The sequence below is a fragment of the Phalacrocorax carbo genome, chromosome 1, assembly GCF_963921805.1.
Source record: "Phalacrocorax carbo chromosome 1, bPhaCar2.1, whole genome shotgun sequence".
Classification (NCBI taxonomy): Eukaryota; Metazoa; Chordata; class Aves; order Suliformes; family Phalacrocoracidae; genus Phalacrocorax; species Phalacrocorax carbo.
Window position 1 is genome coordinate 38665616 of NC_087513.1, and position 20043 is coordinate 38685658.

Genomic DNA, 20043 nt, shown 5'->3' on the forward strand with positions numbered 1-20043 from the left:
ACGCATTACAGAAGAACGGAAAGCCATTAGGAGTAATAAACACTCACTGGCAACATTAACAATTATTTTTCTGGCTTTTATTCAATTCTTACTATTTTATTTAGATTGCTGGTTGAGAGGTGAAACTCTTTGGAGTTTTCTGCTTATCCACCCTTTTATAATACTTTTCTGTCTAGCAAAATATTTCATTAGCTGGCCTGTAGAGGATTTGTCTCAGCTCAGCAGAATATTTCTGTGTCAGGGCAGAAAAATGTCCTGAAATAACTCAGAGGAGGGACTGTCACTAGATCTCACTACAGGACTTGTCATTTCTATTTGTGTTCTGAAGCATGCTGCAGGGCTACGTGAAATGAGAAAGCTGTAAAAGAAGACATGTTTCAAATAGGTCACTTGAAAACTGAATGGTGTATGTGAGAAGAAAGTCCCCACCTTGGATGCCTAACAGTTGCAATGTACTTGGGTTTTACTCCTTCACTTTTCTTGCAAGACAGAATAACAGTACATTCATACCTGCAACATCAAATTCTATTTCCAAAGTGACCTTGTTGGTGATAGAGGAGTCTCTGAGCAGTTGATTGGCCTCATCAAATGTGCTGTCTTCCGTCGGGATACCATTTATTGCCACTACTCTGTCTCCTATTTGCAGCACCCCGCACCTTGGTACACAACGATACAAAGCAATCATCAGATGTGCATGTTACCAGAACCAGCAATATCAAACACATTTAACCTAACCTTGAAGGAGAAGCATGGTGTAGCAGCTCAACAGTCCACCCAGGCACAGCGGGGGACAGAAGCTGCTGCTGCCCCTTTACACCGAGACACTATCAAGCACTCCCAGCGTCGGTTGTGCTCTCTAGGTGCTGGGACCCAGGAAGAGGGGCACAGGCTTCATGCCTCCACCCCACCCACGGACATCACCTCTGCCTCTGACCCTGGGCTACAGGTGTTGTGGCTCTGCGATGGCAGCTAGTACTTGCCTGTGCAACTACTGTTGTTCTCATGCCGTGATTAAAGATATACCTAAGCATAAAAATGCAATTGAAATTCTGCAACGAAATCATTAGTAAGTCAAAACTCTGGTATTCCCTCAGATCTGGTTCTGTACCAAAACTGAACAGAGCTGGATATGGCCTCCCCCTGGCACACTGAATTATTACAATTTTGACTTCGGCAATGTTTCTGATTTTTTTTTCTTTTTTTCTTTTGCATGAATATACCTTCCAGTCTCCTGCTGGAAGACTCTGGATGATAAAAAACTCTGGTGCTTGTCATTCTTCTTAGAGCTGATCAAGCGTATGAAATATCACCGTCAGAACAGACAGTTTATTACTTGCCACACTTCCACTGAGCAAGGCCCTGCAATTTATCATAAATTGAAAGCAACAAGCCCCAAGTACCCCGGGGAACGCTTTACCAAAACGTACTTAGCAGTCAACTGAAAGAACCTCACCTTTCCGCCGGACTGTCAGACTCAATATAGGAAATGAGAGGTGGAGAAGACAAGGTCTCAGTAGCAAACACGCTACCCTGGAGCTGTATCCCAAACCCTACTATGGGGTCAGCTGTCAGCACCACTTCCGTGGTTTCTGTGTGGACGACCTGCCCAGCCAAACCAACAGTGCTAGAGGCTAAAGACACTATAAAACAGAGCAGACCAGGAGGAAAGACATTCATACACAGCAGAAATTTCATTGCTCTTTGAGAAAATTGATCTGTACAATAAACCTAGTCAATGAAACATCTCTTTTAAAGTCAATTTAAGCTAAAGTTTATAAATTATGTATAAACAGTTATGACATATAAGTGAACAGAAACCATCTGGTTGTATGTTAGAGTGCAAAAAGATAGCTCTTGTACTAAGTAAATAAATGTGTTTGACATCCCCACCCCAAAAAACCTCAGAACATCCTTGAATTCCATTTACATTAGGTTTGAGGTGTGGATGAGCAGAATTTTCACAGGAGCTAAGGGAATTGGAGGCACAAGCCCAGCTGTTATTCAGGCCGATCCCCACGAGCTCTTTTGAACACCTCAGTGCATTGTTGTTAGCAAGAAAGTACATGGCCCAGGCTTGCTTGCAAGAAATAAGGATGTCTTCCTCCTGTACATGTTTACTACATGTCAGCAATTTGTCAGGCTAACTGGGTAGTGTAAGCTGAACAAACTGTTTTAGCAACTGGTGTATGTCAAGAGATCGTGAGGAAAAAAGTTCTTTGGGGTCTCTCAAAGGAACTGGGGGACCCTTCTGTGAGAAACACAGGCAGCTACTTCTGTACTCCTGATTTACTCCCTCTCTCTATTCTCACTCTTGCTCTGAATAGGCTGCATTACAGAACAAATCAAGATAAAACCAACATTGAGATTCAACGCAATTACCTGTGAAAGGAGGAGACTGCACCTTTGGTTCTTTGATCTCTGCCTAAATGTCTGTTGTATTATTGTTCAAATTCACTCAGTGAAAAACCACTGCCTTTCATTCTGTCATACACAGAAAGCTAGAGTTTTTCAATTCCCATTCAGTCCAGTAATGATAATCCTCCAATGCTGAGGATTCTGTATGTTTTTGTGTTATAAATCTACGCCATTACCTCTCCAATTCTAATTTCCTTCAAGACCCATTTCTGCCTGCAGTAGCTACTAAGAATTAGACACACGTTCATGGCTTATCTGAGGGATTGTTTAACTGGATTTTTTTTTCTCAGATATGGGAAAAAATATTTCTTGTTTTTACAGTATAGATAATATTAGCACAGCAGTACAAAGATGTCAGAGGTGGTATAAGTACTTCCTGCACTTTGGGGCTACAAGCATTAGACTTTTGCTCTGAAATAGTATAAAATCTGATTAATGTGGCACAGTTGGCAATGACAGTTCTGTTACAAAAGTTCCACTTGCCAAAAACCTAAAGAGCTTCTGTTTTCTCCCCTTCAACTCTGAAACCGTCTTTTCTAAATTACTGGGAATTCTCACTCATACCTTGTTTTAATTTTTCTTTGTAAGAATTGTGTATTATTTCAGTTACTCAATAGCTTCCTCCTCACTGTTTCTTTTATCTGCACTCACTAAGATACGCTCATACCCAAATGCAAATACTAATAGTCTGTTCTTAGAAACAGCCACCAGCTTTAGCATTTACTGCATGTGAGAAATAGGTTTCTCCAGCTCTCAGCACTGCAAAGGCTAAAATATGACTAAACCAGATAAATTCAGAGTTAATATAATACCAGATCCCCTAATGCACCTTCTAGAAATGTCTAAATTTAGGGCATCCAAGCTCAGAAAAGTTCCATTTTCCCTTTCTTTAAGGTCATACAACAATTACTTGTTAGCTCTGTCTTTGTTTCCCATCAGTTATATGTCCATTCCCCCCATGCAGCAGGCATCTAGCTGACTCTAACTTTCTTTCACTTTTTCTAACGCCCTACCAGGAACCCAAAGGTCTCACAACATTTATTTTAACTTTTAGGATGGCTAAGGTTTTAATTCACATTGGGAAATTAATTTACTATTTGTGGGACTTAAAACTCACCCTGATAAATATTTTGATGATGTGGCCAATTAAAAGTGACAGTTAGGAACTCCTCCCACTCCCAAAGAACACAAAACAGAAACAGGAACAAAAAAAGCAGAGATGAAAACACCCTTTCCAAATCACGTAACAATAGCTATCTGCTAAGCCTCTGTAAAATGCCATAGGTACCCAAACCCACGACTTAGAGCATACTGGGGTTTGTAACTCAACAATAATTGCAGAAAGAAACAGTGCCTTTTTTTTTGGCCACTTGCTAGATTCAAAGTTTTACAGGCCAGGAATCAGCCTTATAGATTTCAAAAGAGAGTATGGATGTATATGTAGTTCCAGTGAACCCTGGTTGCTACTACTAGGGGTCCATTTTCTCGTGCTTGTATGGTTTTCATCCAACTCTTAGCAACAGTCCTGGGGCCTGGTTTACTATATGCTCTGCAGTTAGGTAAATAATAATCTTGAATTTGAAGATTATGTACTTGTTACTTTTATTCCTGCAGCTGTACAAGAAGCAGAGCAAGATGTATTTAAAGGGACATATATGGATTATTATGCCTGCAGTCTCCTGCTCTGACCCTTGAGAAATTACAAAACGTTCACTATTCCTCCTGGTAGCAGCTAACTTGGATGTGCTGAAAAAACAGCACCCATGCACATCTAAGTCCCTCTCTAATTTCTACCAGATATGCAGCCCTAGTAACTATCATGTAAGTTGCTATAAAATTGTGTCTCACTTTCAAGTACTAATATGGACCTATTACAAAATACTTCAAGATTTAAACTTTAACTGAGTAATAATCTTAAGTGTTTCCACAATGAATAACATACTTTAAAACCAAAGAAAAGCAGAGAAAGAATAAAAATTGAAAACAAGTGGCATAAATAAAGCACATGACAGCAGGGCATGCCTTCAAGTTTTACAGCCACATGTTTGGAAAGATCTGTGTAACTAATGCAGTGATTGTAAAATCATGGCCATAAAAGTCTTGTAAACCCCTGCACCATCGCACTTCATCATAATGAATTTTGGCACGATCACATTAAGTTATGCAGGTTTTCCTAAATAATTGGCAATGTAAACTTTATAGCACTCTTCACCAATACATCCTTTTCTTCCCAAATGACATCCTGAAAGATTTATTAGAAGTTACATTAATAAAACCCTCAAATGATCCAACTGGATTAAAGAAAAAAAATCCCACTAAAATTAAGAGCGTGCACTATTGCTTTTCTATGAAAAGGGCAGCAGTCAATGCTACCTGGTTCTCATGATTCTCCCACGAAGGGAGAGGGGCAAGGTTTTCCAAGTCCTGTCGATGGATGGTGGAAGGGTACAGGACCAGTCATTCTCTATCATGGTTGCTTGTAGCACGTTCAGTCCAGTGTTGGCCATTACTGCAGGCACAAGTATGGGCTTAAGACTAGCAACAGGAGTTAGGAACTCTGCATGGGCTGAAAAGCAAGCTCATAGAAATGGCAAGCAAGCTTGGCTGGCCAGCCAATTCCTCCAAAGCCAGCTCTGATTCAGGGCTGCTGATGTAGTCACTGCTCGCAGAGAGGCACGGACTCACTCAGTGATGAGGCCAGTTCCACTTATTTTGTAATGCTCAATATCCAGACCTCACAATGCAAATGCATAATAAACTACCTCAAAACAAAGCCTCATCCACATTCCTCCTAGATAGAGATTTGTTTAATCATAGCAGCCTCTCATCCCCAGGGCCTTCTGACCTGAGGAATCTTTCAGGTGGGCTGCAGTGCTTACATGACTGTCCCACTTAAATCTAATGTCACTGGCCTTGTTTTGAGCCTTTGCATGATAGCAAGGCTTCCTTGAAGGACAAATATCTGAAAAATATAATAACACAAGTAACAGCTGTCACCAAGATCCGTAATAGGATTAGCTTTCAGGATTAACAGTCCCTTGTTGGATGTAACAGCTATAATATAGCACAACTGAAGAACTATTTTTCGCATCCAGAATTATTTTACTATTCAAATCAATTAGGATTAGTGTAACATTACTACTGTTTCTCATGTGCATGTGAGGACACGTAAGAGCTGGACCCCTACTGATACTGTAGTATGGACTGACACACTATCTCCTCCTGACACAAAAGAATGCGTTAGAAGCTAACATGTCAACAGATGAGTTGTGAAAAATGGCTGTTCAGAGTAAAAATAAAAAATGCACTTACAGGCAAACGTTATGTAAAAATATTTGCTTTACAAAAGAAACAAGAACAAGCAAGCAACAAAAAACTGCAAGAAAGCCAAAGCTTAGCTCCCCTCTCAAATGTTTCCTCACAACTCCATAGTGACTAACCTTAGCTGGAGGCTGCTGGTTTGCTCTGATTTTGCTGTGACCATGGGAAATTTTTAACACAGCGCAGCAGCAGCGCTGTGACGCACAGCAGCTCAGTTTTTCCAGAGTGGACCTGTGAGCATTATTAGCCGGAGAAGATAATTTACAGAGCAGTTCTCACCTCCCTGCTTTCGCAGAACTGAGCTGCTGAAGATCACACGAAGATGGACAAGCCAAAAGGAGAGGTGGCACTTACGTGAAGTCTGGGAAACAGCTCGCTGATACAGCCATACTCTCTCCAGCCCAGTGAATACTTAGCAATGCACAAAGTGGAACAGCCTGAAATATATCCACCCTAGCATGGGAAATTACTGAACCTTGGGAAATCCATGCTTTGAATCCCAGAGTGGTCAGAAACAAGGCAGTTTAGTCTTCACTGCTATCTGTCACTCTTCCTCACAAAAATGACTAGAGGTTATGGTGTAGATGTGAACACTAAAGCTACCTAGGAGGTACCATGGCAAGCTCTTCTGTAATATGGTAGTTGGTTGAGCTTACCAGCAATCTGTTTGTGACTACTCGGCTATGAATTCTATTCCCTGATGGAAACGGGAAGAGTTGAAAAAGGAATCTGAAAATCACTTCAGTAATGGTGTAACAAACTCTTCCAGAATAGACTGAAGAAAACATTGTTTTATATCTTTCTGATGAGGTAGTTAAGCTGCATGGCCTCTACTCATCTTGTTTTAGCACTAGACAAATATTTTTACGTTGATGTTTCCCTACATCTAACTGAAACTCCCAATTGTTCTCTCTTCTGCCTAGTATACATGCATTAATTAAGGTACTTTATACCTTTTGCCTATATCTTCCCCCTCCTCCGCCCATTCATTGTATATTTTGAGCAAATGCTGTTACCACCTACAGGAGCTTTTGAAGTCCTTCTTTTTCATCCTCCGCCTCATCATTGTCCCACGTGGGCTGGTGGAGTAGAGGCTGCGAGGTAAGGTCCCCATGTTCAGGGAACTCAGACTGTATGCACTCATGGAGGTAGGAGAGAAGGATGAAGACACCAAAGCTGCTGTAAGAAATCAAACACTTGGCATACAGCACTCAGTCTTCATGGAAGAGTGTGACACATGCCTGTAACTCATCAATGAATAGAACAGTGTGTACGATGCACAGGAGTGGTTTGTGCATTTCCAATAACAAAGACATTAAACCGCATAGGTGACCCTAGGTAAAGGTAAAGTCAGCATTTCATGAAAATACCCGCTGGAAGCTAACAAAGATAGTGTAGATACAAAAAGTACATTCATAGTATACAACTTATTTTAGGCGAAGCATGTTAAATTAAATTTTTTGAACACACGTATCCATGAACCAATGCAGATCAATATGTCTAGATACACCGATTTTAGAAATGCCTCTGTAGTAGGTAATTTCTGACAAAATATTTGTAAGCAATGCTTTGCATTCAGAGATCATGCTTTATATACACTACTCAAATCTAATGGTCTACTCATATAGCAGAAGAGCTGATTCATTCAGAATTTTCAAGCCTTTTTCCACCTACACAGGTTGCCTTGTTACAGAAAGGAAAAGGCGTAAAATGTCAGAAATAACCTTGGCATGGCTATGAAAAAGTGTAGCATCCATAAAACTGAAAAGGTTTTAGTGCCTGAAATGGGAAAAGTATGAGTGAAAGAAGAGGGGAGGGAGGAGGAGGAGGAGGAAGACGAGGAGGAGAGAATATGTCAGCAGGAAAAAGTGTGGAACATTACGAAGGCTTTTTTGAGGAGGCGTTTTCTGGAATTTCAAGGCTGGCATCCTGCAATGGTCAGGGTGGTAGGTGTTATAATGGTGGTAGGTGAGGAGGCTGCTGTGGCTGTTGGCACACGAATCCCAGGTAAGTTGCCTGTTGCTTCTTTGAACCTTCACTGCCCGCATGAAGGGATGATGGAAATTCAGAAAACAAAAGGACCAGAGAAGAGGGAAAAGTAACTGAATTGCACAAACAAAAAAAAAGTAAAAAATGAAAATAAATTGAAAATAAAATAAAATAAAATAAAGTAATAAATAACCTGATCTTGTCTTCTTACTAGGGGGTGCTAACTTGAGGAACAGAAATACTATTTCTTCTCAGAAGAAATGCTTCTGATTGTTTTTTTTTTTGTTGTTTCCTTGTATTTATTTTTAAAAAGATTAGTACTGAATCAATTTCTAATCTCCCTCTGGCTTTAGGAGCTAAGATTGCAAACTTCCTTAGAAAATACTAAGTTATTTTATATGACTACTAACCAGAGGTTAATAAGTCTCTTCTTGCATTCATCTGCATTAAGGAATGAAACCAGATACTATACATAGCACTCCCTAGGAATGGAGATGTTTACTTGCCAGTCATTTCAATTTTCTGTACTGATATTTTAATTTTGCCACCATCTATTGTTAGCATTATACTACTTTGTGCAATAAATGACTTCCCGAGGCCAGCAGCACAAAAACTCTATCCTGAAGCATGGTTAATAAAGAAAAACAAAAACATAGAGTTCTTATTGATTAGTTGGATGTTCAATTTAACTTTTTTTAAACTTGATCCTCAAACTTTTAAAATTATCATTTTCTGTATGAAATTAGAGACCACAAGTAATTGCCAATTCTAAGTATGGGGAGTCTGGGATATGCCAGAAGTGAAGGCCAGTATTTACCAAGAGAAGAGGAAGCATTTCACCTGATGTGTCAAATACTGAAGGAAAATGATGGAAGTCACCTTTCATTAAATACAGTCTGGTCATCATTAAATTCAGCGTAGCTGTTCCCCTGCTGAACCATAGAGGAATACTTAAAACTGGGGACTATTCACTGGTGTTTTTTTCGCTTAAAAACACTAAGGGATTCACCTGTACTATGAAACTTGTTACTGCCTTTGGCCCATGACTTCATTACCCATGTCTCTCTGCTACCTGCTACATCTATAATGGCTGCAGACATATGACCCCATGCTGGATTTTAACAGTAGCCAAAAATCTTGACTGTTTAGGTTGGACCCACACCGTATGTTCACATCTCACTCTGTGAGACAAAATAACGGGGAAAAGGGTAGCCACCGCAGCAAGCACTGTGCGGCGCCAGTAGAAAAGCTATAATTTTGTTACACTTCATATTACAGGAGTAATGATCTGCTAATGGGCCGAATATATTAACCCTCCTCTGACTCAAAAGCAATGCCTGTCACCACAGTGAGGAGTACGCACCAGGGAAGGGAGAGGAAAAGGAGAGTACAGGAGCCCACCATGTCGCCATGGTCTTGTGGGGCAGCTGGGACTCTGGGGGCCGCGGCACTGCCAGGCCTGGCCCCGCACCCCAGGTTGGGGTGCCCCAGGCCTGTATTCCTCCCTGAGGGCCTCTCTGCTGTGCCCTGAAACATGTTTGAATCAAAATAACTGTTATTTTAATTCCCCACCGCTACAGATAACAAATGTGAGGGTGGGGTACGACACCAGCACCAAGAGAAGAGCTCGGCGCTACTGGCCAGCCTGCACCTCAGGGCACCTCACCCACCAGCACCTGTGCCAGCAACCTCAGACGCTTTGGAAAATCTCGTGTCAGCCTGAAAAGTCCCAGAAACAGCAGCAGTAGCCTGATATGGCTATATGTATCTTACAGACTTGTATCTTCTCAGATGAAACCATCTCTCTGATTATGTGCACAGACAGCAAGATTTCTGAACTTTAACTATGGTGTAAAAATTAAAATCTGATAAGAACAATGCGACCAGGTGGATTTTCATTATTTCCAAGTTGCTGTGAGTCTTCTTTAATTAAAATGACTGTTTCCAGCAGGAAATTATCTGGTAGTCTTTGATTTTTTTTTAGTGTTTTATTTTCAGGCTGAGAGTAGAGATAAAAATGTCCTACAAAGTGGGAAGGTACACAAATTCAGTTTGCCCAGTTTGTAGAAGGATAATCCCAATTTGACAAAAGTTCTGTAAAAGAAAATCCTATCGTGTGTAACTGTAGTAATTTAGCAGTAATTTGAGCTATTCCAACCCAGGGTTGTGTACAGTGAACATAAAACTAATGGGGCAGCAAGAGAAATGAATGTTAGCAGCACAGTATAAAGGAAAAAAAAAACCTGAAAAAAATCTGATCTTTTATAGTTCTCTCCATTTTATTTTAGGGCTAAAATTTCAATTTATTTTATATACTGATTTTCCTGCCCATTTTAAATTCCTAACATGTTCCCATAAGACCAATAACTGAGCTCGACAGATACAGCCCTAATGACTCAGCTTATCCGTGACACATAAAGGGAGCTCTTCAAGCTCTGCAGCATCTAGACCATACCACACCTGATGAAAGGCTGTTTCCAGGAAGGTTCTTGCTTCCATAAAGCATGTTACATCTGGAATTGGTGGTGATATTGGAGTAGCACCACTTGGTGAGGGCTGGGAAGGGCTGTAAACATCCTAGTTATTCTGCTTTACTTAAGAAAGCAACTTTATTACCTTTGGAGGTTTCTCCCCAAAAGATGCACTTATGTATCTTTTGCAGATCCCCTTGATAGGATATGATATAATAATGGCCAGTTCTTAACTGTGGCATGGCAAAAACATTGTTTTTTCTAGGCATCTACACTGGGTCAAGGTTACTAGCACATTAACAACATCTATTTGTCTTAAATGTCAGTTAAGAAGCCAACTGCTTCAAGTAATACAATCATCTGCACAAATCTTTGGCCCTGATACTCATCTTCTCAAAGGTTCTTTAACCAGCCAGAAATTGATTGTGTGACATCTTTGCTTCAAAAAAAAAAGAAAGATCTGTTCGCAACGTACTGTCATAAATGAAAATAATGGAAATATATTGCAAAATTTGGTCTCCAACTCATTTTGCTTCTGCAGTATCACCCCCTGCTCCCTCGTCCCTCGAACCAGCTTAAGTAGAAAGGGGAAAAGAAGTGCAGCTGGATAATGGAAGATCATGGTATCACAAGGGTTACTTTTTGTTCACCCTGGTCTAGGAGAAACTAGGGTCTCCTCAGACACTAGTTCAATATTCACCACTGACAAACTGACTAGAGCATCGCTTATCCAGGGACAGCCTGGATCTTAGATAGATGTCCAAGAACATTTACCGTCACTGACACTTCTGGGCTTCAGAAATCTTGCCTTGGTCCAAAGGAGGCAGAAGCACAGTACCACATGCTCAGAAAACGGTTCATGCTGCAACACAGGTACCTGTTCTCTGCATATTGGATAACCCTTGTTCTTTTATGTCCACCAACATGCAGTGTTTTAGACTGAATTTATCAATACTTGAATTAGCCACTTTCTTGGGAAGAAGACAAGACAGGAAGGCCCCATCTTCAAATACTAAGACATTTTTAATATATTGAATTTGAAAATGGAACGCAGTTATCTTCAAGCATGTTGGTATGAAATAAATATCACGGTGAAAAAGGGCTAGGATCTAGGGAACTGTTTCCAAACAAACCTTTTTCATAAACACTGACAATGAACCCATGAAGCAATCTCAGAAGAACTTTAAAAGATTATGGCAATAAATAGCAATGCCATTAACAAGAAAAAAATACAGGGTATTTTGGGGGAGAACAGTGTTTATTAATGAAGTAGTCATAACAGACTATCAAGTCAATATGCTGAAAGAAGTTGGCCATGGTCCTTCCTCCTCCTTCTAAATTTAAGAAGCATTTTAGAAGTTCATTTACTGAAGTATCTAGTTGCCCCCGCAACGACTGCAACAGCAGAGTCAACAGGTGTCTTGGCATACATCTACAGGTGTCCAGAGCCATTTCTCAGTAAAACATTTCCCTCTCTAACCATAGGAATATCAGAGGGTACATTAAGGCCGAGAAAACACAGAGCTCTCCGAAACTGCAGAAGCACAACCTGGGGAGCTGAAACAACATTTACAGATATAACTACCGCGATAGCTTTCTTAACCATTCAGCAAGGGCAGGCAAAGTAAAAGACAGAAAAAGAAAGGGTATTTGGTGTTACAGAACCTCTTACCATGCTCTGGGCCTTTCAGTGCTAGTCGTGTCTGGTGGTGAGGAAGGATCTCAAGTTTGACATTGTCCGCTGCATTAGCCAAAAATTGTGTTGCTTCTGCCAGCGTACAGTACTCCATGCTGGTGCCATCAATGGACAGAATATGGTCTCCTACATGTAATGCACCACATCTAAATAAAAGGGGAAAAACTTGGTATGATCAGGTATGCTTTTTGCTTGGAAAGTGAGTTTTACTGCCTTCAAACTGGTCATGACAACTATAAGCGCGTTCTTTTTTTTCGAGAGAGATTTGCGTTTTGTAGGCATTGTCACTGGTCAGACTTTTTATCTATTAGTATAAACCTTAAAAACAATTCAGTTAATACAGTATATGCCAAGACATCACTCACAGAACTGGAATGGGGTAGCTGACTATAAAAATATGTGTGAATGGCAGCAGAATAAAATGAGAAGAGCTTAAGGAGACTCAAGTAACTTGGTCACATATCCCTCACACAAGCACCCAGTTCATCATTTCTTGAGTTATAGTTCAAACATTTATTAGTACAAAAGCTGTAAATGATGATGAAATTATGCAGTAGTCAAACAAATAATGAAACCAGGGCTAGCATGGTGACTTGAGGAGTGGGGTGGGGAGGGGGCTATCTGCTAAATCTCGCTGCACTCAAGAGACTGGCTACTGGATGAGTTGAGAAATGCAAACACAGCAGTCAGCATCCCGACGTACCAGTCAAGTGGACAGCTCCTTTAATTGGTTACCCCCTGCGAAATGGGAAAAAACAGAGGGAGAAAATTAAAGCATCCTGCACCATTGAACTGGAGAACACCCCTGGATCAATGGCCGTCACTCTCAAGTTTCTACTGTAGGGAAAAGCCCACAGAGGAGCTGTAGACTCACTGCTACAAGTGGGTGCTACCAAAAGCACCGTTGTCAAAGAGGAGTTATAAGGTAGGGTGACTGGGGACATGCAGGAGGAATTTGCTGCTGAAACATAATATTTACAGATTTTTTTAAGGTAGAGAGATGCATATAGAAATATACTGTATATGTATAAACACATACACACACACACACACGCACCCCAGAAAAGGTCCCACAGCTCTGTTAACGGAGGTTTAGACCATCGGGGAAAAATATCTTTTTTTTTTTAAAGGTTTAAATGAAGTGGGAAAATTAATGCAAAATAACTCCAAAATACAGAAGCCAGTCTTCCTAATACCGCAGTCGTATTCTAAAATATAAATTAAAAAATCCAGACATAAGGAGTTGCATTTTCCTGTGCCATAAGAATGAGTGATATATTCTGAAAGAACACTTCAAGGTTGCAAAGCCTTGAAATTCACCTCCCTTGACAGCTGTTCCATATTGTATGCTTACTTTAAGAATTCCTGTGGGTTATTTATTTTTTTTTTAAATACTAATCTCTGCTGCACCATTACATTTAATAGTCAGAGCAGACCTCTAAACTTCTGTGTTGCATAGTGCAAGCAGACAGTCACATATTACATGGGGCTGGCTCATGTCATAGAATACGTGAACAAGCTAAAGTAAATGGTGCCCTGGAAGTCTTAAACTCAGCAGTATAGAACAAAAATCTGACAAAGTGCTAATTTTAAGACCTAGCAACCTTGAGAGCATCTGGTTCAGTCAAATTCATCAAAAATGGAAGGGTTTCTTTAAAACCAAACGAAACAAAAGAAGATATAAAATGGATGTATGGACCTGCAGTGTCAGCCCTCTGTCACACTCACCTGTCTGCAATACTCGCAGATTTGATTTTGTCTATGACAATGACCTGTTTGTTGCAGCACATCGAGGTAGTTAGTGCAACGCCAAGAGCAGCACCGGGCGTTTTGGCAACTTCAACTAGCAGCGGCCCAGACGCTGTTGCTACTGAATCTGTTAAAATTAGACAACAAAAGATCAGTATTATACCAGTGTGGTACTTACGACATTTTCATATTTTCCCACATAGAATCTCCATGGCTAGTCTATTTCTCTAACCAGACAACATGCCACATAAACAAATTCTGAAATAGCATCAGTTTAGGTGTCAAGAATCAGCTCTTAATGTTGAAACCAATAAACGCAAGAGGAGGTTTGTGAATCTGGATGTTGGGAAGCTTCTGAGTGTGTGAGAATCAGAGACTGACCAGGTTAGGGAACCAGAATGTGTTAGCGAATCACATTCTTGCACAACTAAGCTAAAAATCACCTGGAATTTAAAACAGGCATGCTGAAGATGATAAAGAAAGATGGATGATAAATTGATTTTCAGAAGAGAAGGGGAAGGCCTGTGGACAACAGCTACAATAATTAAATGAAGAAGGTGAAGCAAGGGTCTACTAGAAATCCCTCACAAAAAGAGAGAACAATTTAGGAGAAAATGGCGAAAGTGCAGGAGACATGACAGCTAGAAATAGGAGTTAAAGCAAAATGCATGTGAGGAGGTTCAGAAGATTCATGTAATATCCTGTCACTGAATAAAGTACTGACTTGCAACAGGGCCCAGATAGTAAATGACCAACACTGAAACAAGAAAGCAGAAAAATAGGAGGCAGTGACAGTCATGACTGACGACTGTGGTGAGGAACTATGCCCATGAGAGACAAGTGCTAGACAGAACAAAGAAAAAAGACAGCAGGCTGCTCCCTAAATGCCAAAACAAAGCAGTCAGTGATAAGGGTGAAGTACATTCTGGAGACTGCCTGAGAATTCCTACTAACTGATAGCCATTGATCAACAACTGATCTCAGTGGAGTAAGATACAGTAAGTGAAGGTGTCCTTTAAGGACATAAAAAGACTGAGACAAAGAAAGTGATACCAGAGGCCTTTGGAGGTGCTGTAAGGAAAAAATGAATAGGCAAAGACATGATGGAGTAAATGTCCTGTTCGCAAAACAGGAGAGATTCATGTTCACAGAGTACTGGAGCCTGCTGTAAGAATACTATGCTTCTCAAAAGGCTATGCCTCTCAAAAGGCCCTAAGGTTGAAGCTGTAAAACAAGTGCAGCTGGGCTTCTAAGTATGGAGGAAAAGGCAGATGGCAGGATAATCCATTCAGTCTTAAATCTAGAATATTAGTCCAAAAATGTAATTCTGACACAGAAGAGAAAGACTGTGAAAGAGAGTATTATCGTACAAAACTAACAAGCTATATACCATGATATAAGAAATGGAATAAGAGCTTGATTAAATAACATTAATCTCAGGTGCTCTTTGTAGTTAGAGCACAACATAGGTAAAATGAATATGAAAGTGTATAATGTATGAAGTGAAAAAAGGTGCTTAGATGGAATAACATACCACACCAGTAAAGTGGCTATTAATTATTATAGACCTCCTTTTTCCCCCTGCAACTTGAAATAATTTTTATATTGGTGCTGTCTTTTCTTCCAGTTAGAAACATGTGGGTTTGAAGGGGAGATCTGTTATTTTTGAAAGTGCCCATGAATTCCAAGTGATTCATTTTTGTGCCCAACTGGGACTGACTTTTTAAAGGCTGAACTTTCGCAGGCACTACCAAAATAAGCTGCTCCATAGATCTGAAATGAACTTTAAATTGTGATCCAAAAGAAGAGAGTCCACCCAGAAGCATTCCTGCCTGGAGCTTCAGGCACTAAATAGCTCTGAAGTTGGATAAACTGCCCTCAGTAACTACCTGTCTTTCTCTAGGAACTGAAAAAGGAGGTTATGGCAATCAAATTTTTGTCCTAGATGCCTTGGATAAGGGTCTAAGCAAGGTAGGATGCATGCAGTGACTTGCACACAGACAAATAAGCACGTGCAGCAGAGTAGAATTTAAGAATTCCCAATTCCCATTCCTGTGCTGAGAAACAATTACTTTCTTGAATATTCCAGTAGTTTCTGGAGCTACAAACAAGCTCACATTTACAAACATATGGGAAAGAGACTCAAACGTTTGTCATCAGTGCTGTGACAACGGTTTGAACTCACATCAACCCAGAAAATGGCAAAGCTCAACTTGTTATTGGCCTATTGCAAGTTCTTTCTGTAAGGAGAGGAGAGGAAACTAAATGCAAATACCTGTTGAGAAGGAGTAAATCTTTCAAGATTGTGTTCTGGAGTTACTTGAGAAATGCACGATCAGCTTATGCCCTAGCATTATTTCCCAGGTGCCTGCTGAAATGCACAGGGAAGGCAAACCAAGGCAGACAGGATGAATAAATAAGATAACTACATTAGAGGAACCAGAAGAGAAGAAATGGAGTGTGTCTAACTGTGGAAAATAAACACAAGGAACAGAAATCAGAAGCAATAATCAAGCATTCCCTGACAGAGAAGGATTAGTTTATCATGTTGAAGTAAAGCATGGATATGAAAAATGAATCATACAGGTATAAATTATTCATGTGTGAAGATGTTTCAGTCATTAAGATATTTACACCGTGACTGAAGCACTTACACGCTACGTTGATTTATTGGCTATGTAATTACATAAGATACACTGATGAATGTTTGCGTGAAAAACACTCTAGATTTTTGATTTTGTTAATAATTTTTCTCACTTTTGAGCACTGCATCTCAATCACTACAAGAGGCTTGATTAAAACCTCCTAGAGGAAGCAGCATTGCTTTCTGCATGCTAATACCTTTCTTCAGCTACATAGCAGCACACCTTTTTTATTTGACAGCTTAAATCACTGGCAACAAGGGGTTTTATTCTGAATATACTTTTATGATGTGTAAATATACTATTGGATATATAAAAAGTTTTGGATAAAATAAGCTGTGTCACCACCCTCCCTCACCTCAAAAGATAATCACAAATGACTTTGAAAGTTGAAAAAAAATTTTTTTAGCCTGATAAAGTGATCATATTACATGTGTTTGTTTATGTCCTTGTAAATGTATGTATCTGCTAATCCTTACATATCCTCATGGCTTGTTGAATCTAGTTCAACAACTGGTGTGTGGCGGAGGACAGAAAACCTCTTCAGGATTCCCACAGTAAGGAAGTCAAAAATCTAGCTGCTTTTATTAGGCAGCAGATCATCTACATGTGAAACAGTATCTACGAATACCCTAAATATGGAAAAGCTTCAGTAATAGCTTGTAATCAACAATGACGCTAAGTTCACGGGAAACAAAATGTTATTAGCCCACAATGCTTTTTTTTTTCCTTCCCAAACCCTTCTTGTACTTACAGCTGGGAAGTGCTGCTATACGGTGAGCTTGTTCCTGCAGGAACACTGAGCTCTGTTGCTATTACTGGTGCTCTGCAGCTTCTTACTTCTCTAACTGGAAGGTTTTGGGTGCTTTCTTATTTTTTTCAGAAGTCATAGCAACACAAGGTACAAATAATTTTTTTGAGCAGCTTAAAAGAGCCAGACAAGGAGGATGGATGTCAAAAACAGATTTTGACCTTAAAGAGCCAGCTGAACAAATTGAAAAACACAGCTCCACAAGACTACTACTGATCTTGTCTGGATGCTGCTGTATCTTCCAGCAATGATCTGAGCAACAAACAAGTGGATAGCTTAATATGTCACACTACTTTTTCTCTCTCCAAGCTTCTTCCCTATTAGGTGTCCACAGGTTAACAATTTTTTCACCTTAAAATTTTATGTAGCTGGTACATATAGCCTTCTCTGTTGATGCGATTCTCTGACTAAAAGCAGTAAAAAAACCAAAAGCAAGTCTGTGCTGGTTCAGATCAGTAAATAAATGCATAGTTCCTCAAGCCTTGCAGTTCTCCAAATGCAGTTTTAATGCTTCTGTAGCAATGCATTCACAGATCTAAATGTGTCTCACTCCTGTCAAAGCAACAGCCAGTATTTCACAGAAATATTTTTTCTTCGTCAAAACCCCATGCTTTTCTACTCCTCACATCTTTCTTTGTTCCCTTCATACAAACTCCTTGCAGCTCACAGGTAGTGAATAGAGCAATCTCTCCCTCTCAGGTAAGAGCTTTCTTCTGTCCATTCAGTTCTTGTCAGTACACCCGATTCTTTATCTTGTCTCTCTTCTTCTGTAACTCTCATTTTTACCAGTACCTGTGTGCCCCATGCTCAGACTAGTCAAGAAAGCATAAAGTTAATTGGAGCAACGGGACACCCAGATTACATTTTCAGAGCAGTTAGCCTCATTCAGCTCAGGCTGTATGACACCCGGTTATCTTTCTCTAATGCTCCTAAAAGAAAAAACACCTTCTACCCCTAAACCACAATTTCCAGTACCAATATCCAAAGATTGGACCCGAGGCTGGGTGGATCACAGAGGCATATTTTAGTGAAGTTAAGAAAGACTGCTGAGAACGGGAAAAAAAATCCAAAATCTGACACTCCCTCCTTTAAGAGCAAAAATCTAGAATATTTACAGCAAATCAGTTTGAAGAAATCAGTCTGAATCCCTGCCATGACTCCCAAATGCCCTACACTTTATTCTTCCTTTCCTCTACTCTCACTGTGCTCTTTAATTCACAAAAATCAACTATCCTTTTCCAGCAACCGCTCAGCAATCATACATGCCACCACTCTGATGTATATGGGACAGTCATTGATTGTTCCCTGTTGAGCAAACTCTCATAGAAGGACCCTCACAAGTCCTTAAATGCAGAAATTTATGGCCATTTCCTCGAACTTGCTTTCTTTAACAAAAGTACAATAGAATGTAAGCCAGTGCAAATTACAGAAAGGGTCCAATACAAAACACTTTACTGCAGTTGGTTCTTACTCTAGAAAGGATGAGACAACCAACACGCCACTGCCAGTGCTCGATGCACAAGTGGAAGGTAGTTAGAAACTGCAGCAGTGAATCTGATGTGTAAGGCACAGAACGGGATGACAGCAGTCCCAGCTTTTGTTGCCAGACCTGGGCCTTTATTTGCCATACTTCAGTTGCAACAGGGTATTTTACAGAATAACCAATGGTATGGAATACCAGGCAGGCATAGTTGTGTCCATCCATTCAGAATCAGTGTATTAGGGATTACAACCCCTAGGTAGCACGAGTTGAAACATTAAAACCATTTCTTTTTTCCCCAGAAATGGCTCAAGATTTCAGGTGTCAGACATACCATAAGTTTACCACCAGGAGATTTGAGTATTTGCCATTCCTTTGGAAAGCTAGATTGCTGAAATGCAAAAATCAGAGTCAATAAATTTCTTACAGGGCACTTAAAATTCATGGCCAGTTGTACAAATTTGAGCCCAGGTAGCCAACCCAAAGAACAGGCAGAACTTCTAACAGACTGGATGACTTTTGTTTCTAAGATCTGTGGCTTTAACAGCGACACTCTCTACACAGACCATTTTGCAAGGCCCTTTACAGCACTTCTCAGCTGACAGTGGAGCAACATAAAAGCACTCAGGGATTCTGAGTGCATTTACATCCACTTTTCTTCATTAACCAACAGACTATTCATTACTGTCAAACAGTATCTTAAACTGCACTTAATGAATCCTGTCATCCTCCATGTGGTTTTCTTATTGTATTCTTGAGGACTATATATTTTTCTAAATGAACACCAACCCAGAAAGAACATTCTTTGTGTCCATTAAAATGCTCCCTCTGTAAGGCTGATACACTTAAAGTTGTCCCCGTTCCTCACAGTCTAGTGGCAAGATCGTATTTGTACCTGCAATAGTGAGACTCACGATCCTCTGTTGTATCATGGCCCCACTATTTCTCTTCTCATGTTTCCCTGAGACTGCCCTAGCGATAGGTGGTCAACCTCCTCCAATTGTCTGCCTTTTCTATGGTCTCCAGCAAAACAAGAGCCAAAACCAGAAACGGCTAGTTACTTTACTGTGCAAGAGAGATTTGCTGGGAGTGGGGAAGCTTTTCTCCACCTTTCTGCTCCCTCTGTGTATCTCTCCACGAACACCCTTCTTCTTCTTTCCCCAGGTTTGTCGTTCACCAGGTCACAGATGCAGAGAGATGAAAAAGTCCACTTTTAGCACTGTTTTTCAGCCACATCCTAAAATATTCTGTAGGCTATCTTGCCGACATTTCAGATTTCCTTTGTAGATGCATTTTCATTCGCTCATATTTAACACTGACTAGATAACTAGCTACATCTCCCTGCACACACAGAGCTGACTGGTGGTTATTTAAATGCTAAATTTTTGGGGGTGGGAGGCTGCTTATTTGTGTAATAACCTTTCCTTGTACTCCAAAGATAATTTCATCTCAACAAATTCCTAATCCCC

General features: G+C 40.2%; 1 protein-coding gene across 17 annotated transcripts in view; it reads right to left on the reverse strand.

Moving 5' to 3' along the window:
• The window catches only part of GRIP1 (glutamate receptor interacting protein 1), a 334186-nt gene that overhangs the window by 36958 nt on the left and 277185 nt on the right, over positions 1-20043 (reverse strand). For 10 of the 17 annotated variants that reach the window (XM_064448992.1, XM_064448948.1, XM_064449022.1 and 7 more), the window contains 6 exons: positions 13621-13768; positions 11869-12038; positions 7619-7774; positions 6760-6915; positions 1454-1640; positions 511-656 (listed from right to left, as the gene is read on the reverse strand). In XM_064448992.1, the coding sequence (XP_064305062.1) occupies positions 511-656; positions 1454-1640; positions 6760-6915; positions 7619-7774; positions 11869-12038; positions 13621-13768 (963 nt within the window). The remainder of the gene's footprint in view (positions 1-510; positions 657-1453; positions 1641-6759; positions 6916-7618; positions 7775-11868; positions 12039-13620; positions 13769-20043) is intronic. The other 7 variants (XM_064449048.1, XM_064448975.1, XM_064449001.1 and 4 more) reach the window with 3 other exon arrangements.